At 34.6% G+C, this 18,239-nt stretch overlaps 1 protein-coding gene across 2 annotated transcripts in view; it reads right to left on the reverse strand.

Annotated features, from left to right (window-relative positions):
- Positions 1-4,497: 4,497 nt before the first annotated feature.
- LOC145672105 (ly6/PLAUR domain-containing protein 6B-like) overlaps positions 4,498-18,239 on the reverse strand; it is a 62,718-nt gene continuing 48,976 nt past the window's right edge. For both annotated transcript variants that reach the window (XM_081741375.1, XM_081741376.1), the window contains 3 exons: positions 15,705-15,785; positions 12,562-12,692; positions 4,498-8,620 (listed from right to left, as the gene is read on the reverse strand). In XM_081741375.1, coding sequence (XP_081597501.1) covers positions 8,441-8,620; positions 12,562-12,692; positions 15,705-15,785 — 392 coding nt within the window. In that variant the 3' untranslated portion in view covers positions 4,498-8,440. The remainder of the gene's footprint in view (positions 8,621-12,561; positions 12,693-15,704; positions 15,786-18,239) is intronic.

Genomic DNA, 18,239 nt, shown 5'->3' on the forward strand with positions numbered 1-18,239 from the left:
TGGCGACAACTAGAAACCGAACTCAACTGTTATTACTTGTTTCCTAACCACAAGTGCATTGATTTAAAAACAGCAACAGCAATAATTACCAGTAGTAATAGCAGTATTAGTTTTATTACCAAGGAATTTCCTTTTATTGTATTCAATGATGTAAGTTGCCATTTTCAACTATCTTCAGACCACCATTACTGTATAGCGAAAGACAACATGAATAAATAAGACAGTACAGAATTCTTGCTTGTGGTTTTGTAATAATATATTTATGTCTACTGATATGTGTTTGGAAAGTATTTCAGTTTTTCTTTTTACTTTGATAAACATAGATAATAATAAAAACGAAAATACCTATCTGGAAGACACCTTACGTCTGCTAATTATAATTTACTTTTGGTTATAAATTCGTGCGAAACTTGTATTTGTGTCTTGAAGCAATTTTCAGAAACGATGAAAAGAAAAAAATATGAAAAAGACAATATGAAAATATGAAAATATGAAAAAGAAAATATGAAAAAGAAATATAAATAAAGCAGTGTAGTCATTTCTTTCTCATGGATTTAATTCTGTAAACATTATTTTGTTCACTATTTTTATCAGGGTCACGCCATTGGGATGTATAGCATTGTACTATTAGTTCGTTAATCCGTCTGGCCGTTACTTCGCACGATAGCTTGAAATGAAACGATTTTTTATTTATTTTTTTTACAATAGATAGCTAGGCCGAGTTCGACAATGAAGTCAACTTGGTATCACAGGTAACGGTGACATAACCAGTGGTTATTAGGCTGGTCCACTTTATAATGGGAAAAATTGAAATTCAATCTAGAGACCAAGGCATCCCCTCTATTTATTAAATTTGGTATGAGAAGTGTTTCGTTAAAATTTCATTCTCATATCTCGCCTAGACATCAGTGCTGAAAGACACTACAAAATTTGTATAAAATGAAATTTACAGTGCATTTGCGAGTTTGAAAAAGAAACATTAACACTGAACAGCGTTGTTCTACTGAAAAGTGGAGTTTCTAGCTGGACAAATGTCTGACAAGAATATGTGTAAATTATCAACAATAGTTAGGAAGCATCATGGTGCCCCTCCACATTCACTAGCGAGCAAATAGATGATCATGTGAAGATTATCCAAAGCGTAATGAGACTACCACTATTATAGCCTGTCGTCATATTGCTGAGCACATCTTGAGAAACTGTTCCCCTGGAAGACCATAAGACCATATATTCTGGACATCCAGGCCATCGATTACTGTTCTCCTGGAGGACCAGGCCATCGATGAGATTAAGGTAGTACTTTGATTCATCGGTCTATGCCTCGTAGTGCCATTGCTCTGAGGCTCAATGACGATGGACATGTGGGCATTCTGTTCGTTGTCGATGATGTTGCACGGTTAACACTGATACACATATGGAATGTCGGTTGTGGAGGCCAATATCTAATAGTTTACAACGAACGATGTACTCAGATACACTCATTGTTTTGTCTATTGTTAATGCCTGTTAAAATCTGTTGATAATTTTGATATAGTTTGCGCTATATCCTGTTCTACCAACTTCAACATATACGACTTCCGACATCTTAAACGAGGTGTGGCCTCTCCATGTCCTGTGGTTTGAGGTTGGTTTAATTGTCCTTTTTGCATCTTTGGAAAACAATAAGTACAGTAGTTTCTGAAACCCGAGGAGTAGCTCTGTTTTCGAGAAACTAGTTCCTAGTTCTTTGATCATCAGAAGCTGATCCCTACCAAACTCTTGACATATCGCTTGCCTTCCTCATTCTACACGCAACCTGAGTGATTGAGTAAGGTCTCTGTAGTCGTATGGCAAGCGGTTCTGTTGTGCTTTGTTCATCTTATGTCAGGCTAACGACTTCGTTGAAAATGTAGGGGGTCATAATCTTTTGGACAGCAAATGTACATTCTCTTTGTATGTTTATGATCTGACAAGTACTCTGATTTAGATATTCTGTTTATTTTTTTAAATAACGTACTCGCGTAGTAGACTACTGTGAATGAAATTTAAAAAGAAAAAACTAAGAGAGGTGTTAGTTTGTTTGAGACTAATAAGAGTCTCAAAAGATATAAACATTTTTCTTCGTATATGCACCTTATTACTTACTTTACTAAGATATATCATTAGTAACTTGACAGTCTTGTGAGAGCCGGGGAGGGAAAGAGTCCACATTAATAATGTATCCTCTCGTTAATAATCTCGGTGTTGTATAAGCACGCAGAACACAAGAACTCAGAAGCTCAAAATCTTTTAGTGAATTTATAGTTCAAAATGTAGTTGAACCCTATACTTCCTGGAAATCCATAAATGGTTAAGCAACGATATACTTTCTCCCTAATAGGTCTATATGTCTAACTTATGAGAGTTCATCTAATCTACTGAGTGTCTAATAATGAATGTACCTCTTTATTTGTTTTCAAGGTACTAGTGTGTGTGTAGAGAAGAGTCAGTGGTAAGGATTTCTATTAGATACTCCTAGTTTTGTTTGAAATGCCCGCTATTCTTAAGACCATAAATTTTTCAAGATGGTGCCCATACGGCAACAGAAGGCATTTTTGTACTGAGGAATACGTAAAAACGAAGTCTGTTGTCACAGTTCAACGCAACTTTCGGCGTAGTTCGGTATCCATCCACCTGACAAGACTCTATTAAGCGCGAACGTACACAACTTATGGAAACAGGTTGCCTGTACAAAGGCAACAGCACCGGCCGTCTTTCGTATTCAGAGGAGACAGCGGATAGTAGATAGAGTTCGGCAATTCTTCCAACGCAGCCCCAAGAAGTCAGTTCGGAAATCGGTCCGTGCGTTACCATTGCCTCGCTCAACAGTCTGGGATAATCTTTGTAAACATTTGAATTTCAAGGCTTAGAAGCTGCAACTTGTGCAGGCACTTACTGAAGACGACAAAAATTTTCGCACCGTCTTCATTAGAAATTTTAGTATTTCTGGAAAATTATGATTTCAGGAACAGGGTAGTCTTCAGTGATGAGGTGATCTTCCATATCAACATCAAAGTCAACAGGCATAATGTTCGAATCTGGGGTTCAGAAGACCCTCGAGGAATCATTGAGCATGTCATTGTCCCGCTATTGCCTCGAAATCTGACGAAGGTTTAAGAGCGGATCACACAAGCCTTTGCTACCGTTAGAAGAGACATGTTGATTCGAGCGTGGAAGAGAATGGACTACCGACTAGGTATCTGCTGTGTCACGAAGAAAGCCCATATTGAACCTTTCTAAGAAGGGTAAAAATACCTTGATATATTAGCTTGCTTTTGATTACAAAGGATTTTAATATCACATCAGGTGGAAAGAGAATATTTTTTGAAAAGGGTACATTGATTTTCGACACCCGGAATATCATGGCTGTTATATGACAGCATTTATGCGCACATTCCACATTGTAAGAATGTAGGTTTTCGTCTGCATACAGTTTCGGAAGCTCTTTATTTTGTTCGTATTTTTCAATCTCAAGTGTGTTTTCAATTTAATTTTAGATATTTTACGTTGTAAAAAAAATATGTTTGGCTATTTGTATTAAAAGGGAGAATTACCAAGAAAACTAATATTTACTGAAAAATAGGAATAGAAAATGTCAACACGACACAGTGTAAGACTCTGGTTTTATTTTTTCATATGTTTCAATAGATTTTCATAACCTTTTTGTTTTAAAAAAGGAAAACAAAAGTAAAATATAAAACGTATTATTCTTGTGTCAAATGTTGGACATTCCAGGATATGGTAATTTATTAATTTGTGCATGACATAAACAATTACATTCGTGATTCTTGAAGGCATTATTAATTACTAGTTCAAGGATGTTAGCTTGTGTTGTGTTGTATGAATAATTAACACAGCCTGATTTACAATCACATGTTTCCTTTTGCATCTAATTCTTTAAATTAATATTATTATTAAGTATTCTACGTTTTGGCAGGCACTGGGACTAAAGAGGTGTTTTTCTTTATTATTTTTAATTTAGATTTAAGCCTGTAAAGTTTCTCCCACTTTTCTCGATCTTCAGCTTCCTCTTTCAACTCCGAATACTATTATCATATACTTTTCAAATCACCAATCAGTTGTGTTCTTCTTCCTACTTCTCGCTGTCCTTACACTTTTGCTTCTATTTCGGTAAGAAGAAGACAATTTCTTCGCACGATGTGTCCAATCCAATTGGCCTTTCTACGAAACACGTAGGCTTGAAGTCTCCCCTTCTCTCCTACCCGTTTTAAAACATCTTCGTTTATTACTTTCTCTGCTCATTTTATCATCTCCATCTTCCTCCAACACCACATTTCGAAGCTCTCTAAATACTTGTATAACTAAAAGATGGTTGTATGAGAAGAAGGGGCGAAGTAGCATTACATTTATTTATTTGTTTGTGTATGTCTTAATTTTATGGTGATTTTTTTAATCGTGTCACAAAATAATAGTACTAGTACTCATATTGCATTTATTGAATTAAAGTAAATGTACGCATTCTTTTTACAATATTTTATTACAATAAATTAATACATCTCTGTTTATGTATATGCAGTATACTTTGAAACACGAAGTTTACTTAAAAAACGTGACTAGACAAATGGAACAAAATTACATACATTTATATTATTATTACTTTTACAAGATAGAGGTGAACTGAAGTGACTAGACAAAAAGAAGTTTCGAATTAGAAACACTGGAATATTCACCGTTTATAGAGAACAAAGTAGACGTCTATGCATTGGCTTCTTGGGATAAAAATCATACACACATAATTTTAGGAGTTGAAATTAGTCAGATTTTCTATGACTAAAAAAGTGTGGTAATTATGCTAAAAATTTAATGATATTTAATATTTCTTGTCAGCCTATTTTCAGATTAAAAACTCTTGAACACTTTTGGTCATTAATATAGTGACTGCAAAATTAAACACATTAGTTTTTCTTTTTATATAGACAGGTAATTTGCACATAATATTCCGAATTTAAATGAACAGAAATATAAACTGAAATGTACACCCTTGTTCAAAAATTCTTGACCACCCAAATTGATTTAGAAGGCGATTGTTTTGGCAAGTGTACACAGGAAATTCTAATAATTTGGCTATAAATAAAAAATTCAATTGGCAAAAAGATATATGTATTTATTTGATATAATTCCAACTGCAGGTAAGAATGCAAAACTTTCATTGAAGAGGTGGGTGGATAGGCTCTTTTTTTTTTAAAATAAGACTATACTTAAATAGCAATCACAAGGAACTTGACCTATTTGTTTTATCCGCCCTGCTTTCTAATACATACATTGGTGCATGCTCAGAAACAGTTGAACTTTGAAGTACAGTGTAGCCCATAATTATGTACACCAATTTGACTGACTGTAATATTTATAATTCTGGACATAGAGTTTGGATATGGCAACGCTGTGTAGCGTGAGAGTGAAGATAACGGTCGCTGTTGGCAGCAAGATGAAGCGTTATGCCATACTACGAGAGTGGCTAAACGAAACATTCCAGAACCGCTGGATCGATCGACGTGGGTTTGTGTATGGGCCAGCTCGATCTCCATATTTTACGTCGCTTGACTTTCTCTTACGGAGGGTATTTTAAAGGACAAAATGTATGAACATCACATACGCAATTTGGCCGAACTACGGGAAGCTATCACAGAAGAGTTCCACAGGATACCAGTACGAGTCTATCAAGCTGCTTGTGACAACGTTGCTCTTTGTCTCCAGGCAGATATCAATTTGGATGGTGCAATGGTAAACTATATCATGGAGAACAGAGATTAAAATTCTTGTAAGGAAAAGTATGAAGATAATATGTTTATGTTCTATTTTATGTTCAAGTAATGTTGCCAGTTCCTTTACAGTAGTCTTTGAAACATCGTATACATAATTATGAGCCACCCTGTAATATAAGTAAGAAGAATTTTCTTATTCATTTTCTCTTGCTAGTTGTACAACAGGTATACGTATACATTTTTTTTAAATATAGAGATAACATTGTGTAAATATTACATTTTAAAACTATGTTTGGCACAAAAATACTATTCTGAGCAGTCATGCATAAATTCGCATTATCACATAATTTCACACTTAAATACTTCTCTGGTATTCCACTTTAAACTTATCATTCACTTACTTTTTAATCGTAAAAAAAAAAAAAAAAAAAAAAAAGTGGCGACCCTATTTTTGCGAGTTCTCTTGGTAAGTCTTCACTTGCACGCATACAAACTCACAAATGTATAGATATAAATTGTTAGAAGATAAGCACACATTTTCACCATTAACACATTTCGATATTTGAGAACTCTTCCTTGAGTAGAAATTTACACAAATTTGAGAAAGGAGTGAGCCATTTGTACCGTTACCACACTTCATGAAACTGCTACTTTAATGAGATATGTTGTTTATGTCTTCTGAAGACAACGTTTCTTAATTCCTTAGAACGGAATGATGCTCTCTTTTGAGAGCAGCACTTGCTTTGCCATATTGAAAATGATCTCGTACGTCATATCTTATTTATCTAAGGAGGATAATGACTGACCATCGACACATCTGATTGTCAATTTGATATATTAATATTGGTAAATGTGATACAAATATGTATTTTTGTATAAATATATTGAAGGATGTGCCGTAAAAGTCTCAAACTTATCCCATCGATTAGTTATGTCCACCACAACTATAATTGTCTACAAAGTTACGTAATACCAAAAATCTCATCAACTAGAACACCAGTCTTTAGCACATTTTTTCTTTCGAACTAAACAAACAACAGGCAGATGGATTAACAAAATATTACTAATTAATCACCTCTATCATTGAATTACGTCTGATGCAGTTTCTCATTATTATTTTCATAAAACTGGGATATGTAATGAGTGAAAATTTGAAACTTTAAGCAAATATTCCTGTAAAACTAAGTCGTAAATAATCTCTCCAGTAAGTCAGATATTCGTAGGTCACAATAAAAGTATGCCAATTACGTAGTAAAATTAGGTGGATTTCTTTTGTACTAAGATTAAATATACATTCATGCATTTTGTATTCTATACATATTTTTTTAATATTTAAGGAATTTCTCATATAATTGAAAATATATTTTCAGGTTTAAAGTTACGAAAACATGGTTGACAACAGAGAACACGAAAGTGAAGAACCAAAATGGATATCATAAGAAGAAATTTAGCTATGACTGGCAGCTCGTTTTCAGTAAGTTAGAAGTTCCTGTATTCTAAAGCCCTTTGCTAATCTGTTCATTTTGCAAAAGGTTTTTATCTTCAACATTTCCGTCTATTTTAATAATCTTTGTACCCTTGCAATGTTAATTTCTGAAACATAGTTTTATTACACCTCTAACAAAGCAATTTGTTTACAAACAGTATTCCTAACAGTTTTTTTTTTCTTTTATTTAACCATCCCCCAAACTTCTCTAATACATCTTTATAAATTCTTTGTTTCACGCAGTTAATTTTTCTTTAAAAAACATTTCGAATTCCTGTTGTCATTTGTTGAAGTAATGTAATGTCCATCTGCCTTGACCAGTACAAACGTTCACAGGAAACGCTTGATGAGTCTTGTCCATCAACTTTTTATATAGCAAAACACAAAATACTTGCCTCTTCTTCCCTGAGGCGTAAATCTGATAAGATAATTTAAATTATTGTCATTTATGAAAATGTGGGTAATGATTTCTTATTCCTTTGCTTATATCGTGTGACGGTAAGCTCAAGTAATATTCTTTAAAGTTATTAAAACAAATATTTGAATATAAATAAACTTTCAAAGTTTACATATTGGAGCAAACAGTCACTGTGATGTATCGATCTCAATTTTATTCCAGTTTAAATGTGCTATATGATAACAGATAGATATCCTATTCGTACAAGCTTCACCTTTACATATAAAAGTTCTTTGTTTTGCAAAGAATAAGCGTTGGCTAATGTGTCTGTTTTAAGTTTTCTAAACTATCAAATATGGCATGAAATGCTCATCCTATACACTCTCAAGACCTTTGGTACTGTTTGACTATGTTTATATGTGCTTTTCAATGCAGAAACATTAACCTTCAGTGCTAACCATTGAATCAACGCTTACTATAGGAATAGCAAGTAACAACAAACCTGATAATAACTGCACCACTTGCTTACAACTAAACCCATTCTGGTAACACTATCACCATAACTCAGGTAAGTAAAAATAATTTGTAAATGCTGATTCTATGCAGAATCTTCTCTTTTCATTTGTATAGGTTGAATACTTCGGGAAAATATACAGATGTTTTATCAGAAGTATATTATTATACAATAGCAATAAATATGCTATTTCTTTAGCGATGTGTGCGGGATATGCAACGTTGAACACAAACAATTTCTTTCTTATATTTTTTCGTGCTAGGCATGCTAATAAAAATGGTTAGGAACTAATGTCCGTATTGTCACGTCAGCTCATATTGTCTCCGCATCGTCCATATGGTCAAAAGGGTACAGGAGAGAAGTAACCATGTATTTAGGTGTTTCTGCTGACTGTGTGAGTGAGTATTGATCAAAATGGCGTTGGAAGAATCTGTAGGAACTTCTTCATTACAATACTGTTCATCACAGCAGGAGGTGCAAATCTGAAAATAAAAGTAAAATTCATTATAGCTATCAAATTAAATATAATTACACATTTTATGTGCTATACTTATATGTTTTCAAGACTAGTCTCCTAATTTCAAAACTGGGCCCAACATTTTGAAAAATGAGAAAATGAAATCTTTAAGTTCTACGTCTCACACTTATGTCGTATGAGCCGTTAGAAATGAAACGTTATTCTTTACATGGCAGAAAATACGAAATACATAAATTTACATTTACAACGCAAATTTTAAAACATCACTATCGATATTTCTACAAAGATTCACAAAAATTGACAAAACATATATATTCGTAAAAGTGAAGTTCCGAAATAAAACTAAACAGAACATTCTAAAAATATTGAAAATCAACAGGAAGTGTTTAGATTATATCAAAATATAAAATATAGGAGTAAAAAGTATATATATTTATACATGGGCGGATCTAAGATATGACCAAGGGAGGGGCTAAACCATATCCCGTGTAAAGCCGTTTTATCCCGTGTAAAGCAGGATTGAAGCCCATTTTATCCAATGTATACCTGAGCGTCAAGGGGGGCCATAGCCCCCCTTAGATCCACCTCTCTCTCTCTCTCTCTCTCTCTCTCTCTATATATATATATATATATATATATATATATATATATATATATATATATTTAAATTGCAGAACATGGTTTCAAAGTTCCAGCGGGATTCCGTTGATAATCATAATACTAATTCTAAAATTATATTCTAACCTTCGTCTTAACTTCAGCCAGAATTTCTCTATATTAGTACAAGAATATGCACTTTTTCAAAAGAAATAGGAAGTTGCATTTAGCACTGATGAAGAAGCGTTCTAAGAAGATAATGCACAAATGTTTTCTGATTATTACTTCTATTGTTCGTACACATTGAGATCTTCAACATTATAAACTTTTCTTTTTATTTATTAACTGTTTATATAACAAACTTCCGCACCAAGTCTCTAAAGCACACTGAAAATAATCACTTATGTAAGAATCAATCCATAGAATTATGGAGTAGTCCAATGAGAGTCAATTGATCATTTTTGACTTTTTTTATGTACTACTGCCATATTAATTGGCACCATCAAGCTTAAAGACAAAAATAATCTGAGCCCCTTTGTGAGTGATTTTTGTTGAGCATCACGTGCCAATTAGTGACTTTCCAGATGTTAGAGTAAACTTATATATCTAAGGATGGATTATTCAAAAGCATTGCAACAAACACCATTTTATTCAGAACTTTGTGCTCTTTAATTTTATGTCTTATTATGTAAATACTTAATAGATACAAACCCCAATAGGTGAAAACTAGTTCTTAATTTAACAAATTTTCCTTTTTAGAGCTGAAGTTCACAATGAAGAAACCAAATATCAGGTTTGCTTCTTTTTATTATAATTAAATAGGTACTGCACTCACTGTACTCGTGACTAGAGTAAAAGCGCTGATATATGCTTCCTATAATGTTTATATTATTTGTAATTTGAAATTTTGTAATTTTGGCAAAGTTTTAAGCCTGATAGATCTGGTGGGAATAAGAAGCGAATTACTTTGCAGAATATACATCTAAGTAAAAACTATAGTACAAGTTTCAACTTTGATATTGGACTTGAACACGACTATGAATATTCAATTATTGCACGGAAAACTAATCTTTACGCTACTACAGACCATTTGTTTCAAAACTAAGTACTTGATCAACTTAATTCATAAAACACATTGTTTTAATTTGTTATTTCTATTTGAATGAAATGAAATATTTCATTTAACGTCCCACGATTATGCCCGTAAGGATAACGGAGACAATAATTAAAGCAAGTCAATGGGTATGGAAGAATTGATGGAATGAAAAAGTGGAAGGAAACGAGAGTGCCCGAAGAAATACAATGGACACGATGTTGTCCACCATAAACTTGCTTGGCAGGGATCGAACCAGGGACCCCACGCCCTGGGGTAAGCGCTCTACCGCTTAGCCATCGTACTCCCGTCTTCTATTTAATATTGGATTACTTACACTTTACAATGAACTTATAAGACTCAAATAAGAGAAGCTAGTTTTGAAAAATTAAATAAAACCGATAAATAATCACGAATAAAAATTATATATTAAAGCAATAAGAAGTAAAAATAGCATTGGAAAACATGAAACTGGTTATTGTAACTGAATTAAGAATAAGTCCCGCAAGTAAAGTACCATGTCTCTATACGTTCATGGCTTCTCGGATGAAAGTGGTAGCCATAATAATAAACTTAAAAAAATATCAAACACTCGCAATCAAAAAACAAAATTTGGACTAGGAAGTTTTGCCTCTTGCCATGGCAAGAATACCTGCGATGCGGTAAGAGGCACAACAAACGATGAAATAAGTACTGCCAGCTTGCAAAGAATCCTTTATGTAGAGAAAATATTCAATTTCTGCAAATAAAACATTAAAGTATTACTACTTTTCTCGTCGCACAAGAATAAATTGTTACTAATATGGGAGAACTTAAAACCAGATTCAAAAACTCTCTACGAGTCAAACGAAGAAGAAAATATTAAAACTTTCATTGGATCCAGACATATACGAATACAATCTTAACGAAATATTGACTTTTCATTGTCAACTTTGTGCCAAAATGGAAAACGTTCAAATAGTAATTTAAGCTCCTTGGACTACGCACCAAAGAAAATATGTATTATGCCCTATATAAATTCGAATTACAAATATGGATAAATGAAATTTCAGTTGTCAGCATCAGACGAAATTGGTCAAGGCATGATGAAGGATGGAAAATGCAACAAAAGCTCAGAAGACATTACTTTACTATTCATGAATGAGAATAAGTAAAGTGAGAAGACTCAACTGCTTTGAGGCTGGAATTCAGGAAAGTTAAACAGTCATAAGGCTCGAGTTGAGTGGAATTTAAAGAATATGAAATCACATGATTTTTACTATTGAAATTTACGTAAATGCAAAAGACGTTCGGATATTCATCAATAATTAAGTTTAGGCAAACAATTCCAGAGTCATTCTTAAATCTTTCTCATGAATCAAAATATTGAATTCTTATCTATGTGAACAACCATGAATGGAAATCCCTAATATTGATTCCTCAAATTCTATCTCATTTTCTCTCATTTTTATATACTGTATATGGATGAGAAGCTAAGAGATAATAGGTGTTAAGTGTTAGTGAGCTTGGAATATATACAGGTTTAAAAAAATCTTCTCGGAACCCTTTTAAGAAATAGGAGCGTGGGGTAGATGGATAATTAAAGATATTTCCTAAGTAAATATGATTGCAGAAGTAGGCAAACGGCGCACGCTTCGTTGCAAGTGATGATGACCTTGCCATAACCTTTAGTAAAAGTACTGCTTTCCATTTGTTAGTGAAATAATTGTTTCTGGCTTCAAGCGTTACGATTGTGCACTGTCGCGAGCAAAAGTGTAGCAAATGTAAGTTCTTAACCCATTCCATTACGATTTATATTCTGAATTTCCTGCCCCTCCTTCCGTTGCATCAAATTTCTTGAAGTATAAGTTATAAAAGTGTATTATAGATGGTTTCTTATTATATAACTTTCAAAATATCAATATCGTAACCCTATGTGATGGTGCAATATTTTAAACTTTATAACGAGTGTAGCTCGTCATTGTGCGATTTGACACTGGGAGACCATGACGAGCTAGACTCGTCATTTTAGTGAAAGGGGTTAAAGATAGTAGAAAGAGTTCAGTGAAGAACTTGAGAAGAAAACCTCCAAAATACGATGTTGTCTATCATACGCACACACACACACACATAATCTTTGTTTGAACTGATTCAGGCAGAAGGGGAGAACACTGTAAACACTGAGATGTACCCCTTATCCCTTCATTTGTCTTCTATTCCAATGCCTCTGATATTATTGATATCAACAGATAATTAATTACTGTTGAGAGACTTACCGTTTCATTTTTGGTTGATCTGCATCCAACAGTCTTCCACGTACACTCCGATGCGAGAGCACACCTTTTGTTGACAAAAGTGCTTTGCCCTGATGTGTCCATCACATGCACGGTACGGCAGAAGCCTGTGCCTGAAAAAATTAATTCAAAATAAAGCATTTTTTTAAACATTTGGAAATGAAGAATTTAATCATTTATGAAGATAATTCCATTGTTATATGATAATGTTGTTTTATGAGACAACAAATTTGTAGAAAATATACGGTCCTGGTTTATATTGAAAGATTACATGTTCTTTTCAGTAAAATACCGTTCATTCCTGTGAATACAATTTGAATTGTATAGAAAGATATGGGTATTTAGGCACAAACTTTATTGTCTTCAACGCTACCCTAATAGAATTTAGACAGACAGACAAAATGAAAATACTCCTAAAAGGTGATATGCAAGATAAGGGAAATTCACTTATATTAGCAATCGAGCTACGAGTGTGTTTAGCAAATTTCTTATTTTCGCTGTTAAATGGCTTCGTATCACAAATACTCAAAAGAAGACCGCGAATCCTACGCTAATCCTTGCATAATTTCATGAAGTTTAACCCAGTTTATCGAATACTGTATTTCTTTAATATGTTAATGTGCTATGCAACTACTCATTGGGAACTCTAGAGAACAGTCTATTTGAATCCCCTCATTACTGGTCTTCCGTATTTACAAAGATGTTGGATAACAGAACTCTACGGCGAAGTATCTTCTGTGGCTTAAGCATTCTAACGCACACATTTTCATGTATAAACGTGTAGAGAAAGAGATGTGACAGGGTAAAATATACGTTTGGGAGAAGAGGGATAAACTATGAATAACTAATTGAGCGCAGGAACACCTTTTTTCTCTCTGTTTTTTATAAGATTCCTATTACAATCACCATACGCGCACAGTAATTAAAGCTTCTGTGTTAACGAAAACAAAAATGTGGTTAAGAAATAGTTGGAAATAAATTATAGGCCTATTCGTTTTGAGAAACAAAAAATAGAAAGAAATCGTATATGTGTTCTATTTTGGAAAACTGTATATATAATTATCTCTTTCGACAGCAACAACACCTTACCTAAATAAAACACACACGCACGGATATACAATATCAGACTATATGTACAAAACCTACATAAACAACTGGTAAATTAAACAACTCGGTAGCTTTTTGAATGAAATACTATGAGGCCACATCCCGTTGGAATTGAGTATGAGATATCTCCTCTCAACTGCCTTCAAAAGAACAACCGCTCCCCTTAATAATGGAGCAAAATGGTATTAGTTCATGTTTGGCAATGCTGTTTTTCATTTGTTTTTAAACTTTCCTTGCTAAAATACGTAGAAATAAAATTTATATTGAGACGTTATATTAACTGAATCTGGGACTCATACCAGACCGCCCACAGAATTTTTTCAAATGGGGAAAGACACAGTACCGATTCCAAGGAGAGCAAAAGATATCCCAAAGCGAAAAGAACTGATTCCAAGGGGGTAGGAAGACTGATCCAATGGGCAAAAGGACCTATTTCAAGGGGAGGAAAACCGATTCCAAGGGGAGGAAAACCGATTCCAAGGGGAAAAATACAAATTCCAAGGGGTAAAAAATCTATTCCAAGACAGTAAGACCGATTCTAAAGAAGGTAAAAGACCGATTCGAAAGGGAAAAAGACCGTTTCCTAAGGAGGAAAAGACCGATTCCAAACGGAGGAAAAACCGATTCCAAAGGAAAAGACCGATTCGTAGAGAGCAAAAGACCGATTTCAAAGGGGAAAAGACCGATTCCAAGAGGGCAAAAGACCGATTCCAAAGGGGTGAAAGATCAATTCCAAGTGGAGCAAAAGACCAATTTCAAAGGGGAAAGACCGATTTTAAATGGGGAAAAGACTGATTAAAGGGGTGGTAAAGACCAATTCCAAGGGGAAATTGACAATACCTGGAGAGTCAAAGCAGTATCCGGTGTAGTCACATTTCTTTCTCATCGCTTAACTAATAAATGAAATTCATGATGAACGAAATCTGGAGATTGTGATGCGAACAAGTCTTTAACCATACAATGCACCGCCCGAAGTCCTCCCTCCCAATAAATGATTGAGATGTCAAAAGAGGGTGTAGAAGGTAAGAGAAACGTCAGCAGAGTGTGCCGAATGAGGAAAGAATTAAAATTGCAACTCATGAGGAGTGTTTACAGACCTTTCAGTGACTCATGATCATCAGTTGTCATGCAATATCATGTAATCGGGATTGTTGGTCATTGGTAAATGCTTCCAGACAAGTTTGCGGCGCATTTCATGAAATTCAAGCACTTAAACGATCTGCAGTGGTGGTTTCGTCTCGGCCGAGAAAGACATGGTTTGATCTTGAGTTTAGCGTCCCTTTCAGTAGCGACACTATATGAGACGTAGACCTACAGTTTAACGTGGAATCCGAAGCACATGAGCTTCCGTCGGAAATAGAACTCGGGTCTCTCACGCTAAACAGGTGTACGCTAACCGCTTAGCCACTAGGAAGCTGAAAGATATGATAGATCAGCACAACATGGAACACCATATCACTAAAACACCTTATGTGGGAGCTTCTTCTTGGTTAAATGTTTAAGGTATATGCCTTTGGCGTGGTTGACTCTGGTTGGATTCCCAGTGGCAGCTCATGTTGTTTGCTTCCCACGTTAAGCTGTGTCTACGTCTAGCCGTAGTGATGAAAGAGACGCTAACACCAATCGAAAGAAATAACCCAACGCATTCTGCGGTATTTAAAATCCATCCAGTCAGTTTCCACTCACTGCTCCCAGCGTTTGCGATCTAGATATGTTTAATTCATATAAATGCATTGGAAAAACACGGTATTCTCAAGAATATATCAAATATACAACATGCACGTGTGCTGACGCATAGAAATTGAATTGATTTTGAGTTTTAACGTCCCGTTGAGAACGAAACTATATGAGACGTGAACCTACTGATCAACGTGGAATCCGAACCACATGAGCTCATGTTGGGAATCGAACCCGTGTCTCTTACGCCAAAGGTGCATACGCTAAGACTTAGCCACGAAGGAACTGTTGCATAAAAAAATATTACAGAGCAAATAAAGAGGATGTAGAATAAAGCTTACCTTCTGGGCAAGGCCTGTCAATGGCGTATTTGTTACACACCTCATTATCACTAACGTTGACACAAGTGTAGCACGTGAGAGCTGAAACAAGTAAACAAAACCAAAATGGCATTATTTAAAATACTAAATGATGTTTACACAATGAAACTTTAAAGCGCAATCACAAACATGTTAATTAGAAACCTCGCTACGACATAATAAACAAACAATGCATGTTAGAATATATTATAAGTCTCTCTCACAATGAGATGAAAAGAGGATGAAATTCATATAAAGACAGCAACGAAAAAGTTAAGCTTAGTTTGGGTGCTACGACTAAGAATAATTAACTAGTAAAAGTAAGAGAAAATTTATATATATATATACTATTATTGGATAGTTTCATCGCTTTACCCCAGTGGTTCACAACCTCGTTTATCTAGCGCCCCCTTCGTCAACCCAACGTACTTCGTGCTCCCTTTCGTAAAACCTACACATCACGCTCCATTCCTTAATTCTTGTTCATCATACGTCTTATCCTTTGCCCACTTCTATGATTTCAGATTCAGCATTAAGTTCTCAAATTTCAATAATAATAATAATAATAATAATAATAATAATAATAATAATAATAATAATAATAATAATAAGAAGAAGAAGAAGAAGAAGAAGAAGAAGAAGAAGAATATAATAATAATAACCATATGCGTACCAATTGATATTTATTTCCATCAAAGCTTCTGCATACCAATATTGTGCAGTATCATTCCTTAGCCGCTTTGTTTTTAATGAAACAATAGGCCTAATGCTTACGCAATAGTTACTCGTATAATTTGATTGTGGGATGTTTAACGTTTCATTGTTACAACCAGTGGCGTATTTAGGGGGGCTTCCGGGTTTAAGCCCCCCACTCCCGAAATCTTACTTACTATAGTAAAGTATATGAAATATCTTGCTGAATTTTCACATTTTCAGATAAAGTCCCCCCAAAAGTTAGCAAAAACCCCTCCGAAACAAAATCGTAAATACGCCACTGGTTACAACATTCGCAGTACAGTATTTATAACTAAGAATCAGAGGCGGATCTAGAAGATAAAAACTGGGGGCAGCTAGAACCCAGACTGTGATAGATATATCATGAGTTTACTATACACTTCCAAAAATATATAAACAATAGCTTAAATTATTTTTGTTACACAGAAAACTGGGGGCCTAGGCATCCCGGCCCTGGGCAGGATCCGCCACTGATAACAAGGAAAGGACATGAACCTGTCATCCAGACATCCGAATCAAACCTAGTCTATTCGATAAACATAACAAACGTATGCTCATGCACAAAAAATTAGGTGCCGTGGACAACGTAGTAAGTTCCTGTGGCCCATTAACTCTATTAAAGTAAAGAAATTCGTAGACTTACAGTGAAATAGCTATTGCATCAACACTGTTCATTGGGGAGTCATGGTTTATAGTTCATTCTCTTCAGCATGTAACAAGGTTTCCAGAGGTGCTATGTATTGGGGCCCCTAACGTTTTTGTCCTGTATATAAAAGGAGCCAAATGGCTAGAGAAACTGAATGTTTATGAAAGATTTCGTGGAACGACAATGTTGGTGGAATAAAACAAAACTCGATTAACTCTATATTCACGATATCCACCATCAACTCACACAGCGTCTTATCGAACCAGCGTAGTTGTGTAATCATTACAGAAAGAGAATTGCATACCTTAATGTAAAACTTAAATACCAAATGCATACTACGATTTAAATATTCACTTTCCTTATATTTTAAAACGTGTCCAGTAGTATAGCGTGCACTTCTCACCAACTTGTTCCGAATTTCTCACCAAAATGGGCCTAAAATCCGCCATTTTGTACCAAAATTTACCCATGTTCCCAAAATCTCACCAAAATCGCCCTAAAATCAGCCATTTTCTACCAAAATTTATCGATGTTCCCAAAATCTCAACAGAATTGCTTCAAATTCCCCTCATTTTCTACCAAAATTCGTGTACAGACCGAAATTCTCACCAAAATGCATGCAAATTTCCTTCGTTCTCACAAGAATTGATCAACAGTGCAAATTAGTCACAAAAATGGATGCAAATTTCCTCTGATATGTTTTATTGTATATTTTAATACAATTTTATGTTGATTTATTCAATTTATGCTGATTACTTACCGTTTTTCCCCAATCCTTTAAGAAACTTGTTTCTTCCTTCCTTACTCCTCGCTCAAGTGGTGAAAAAATAACTAAACGAGCTTCACAACATGTCCACACAGGACTTTTTCGTTAATCTTGAACGCAGTTGGTCTTGGTATTCAAGAAACTAATTTTAAAGAAAGAATTCACCTATAATGAAATAATGGGATGTCGTAAGACGAGGTAACTAAAGGGGAAAGGCAGAAAACAATGAATAAAAAAAGTAGCTGTATTAGAAAATGTGCTCAAGCTACGCAGGCAGGGGGTCCTTTGTTTAATCAATGGATATAGAGTATTTGTAACAGATGGTCTTATGTAACTGTCACGTATTTTCATCATTCTGTCAATTAGAGAA

This window comes from Thermobia domestica, chromosome 15 (assembly GCF_964235325.1).
Source record: "Thermobia domestica chromosome 15, izTheDome1.hap1.1, whole genome shotgun sequence".
In the NCBI taxonomy this organism is placed as follows: Eukaryota; Metazoa; Arthropoda; class Insecta; order Zygentoma; family Lepismatidae; genus Thermobia; species Thermobia domestica.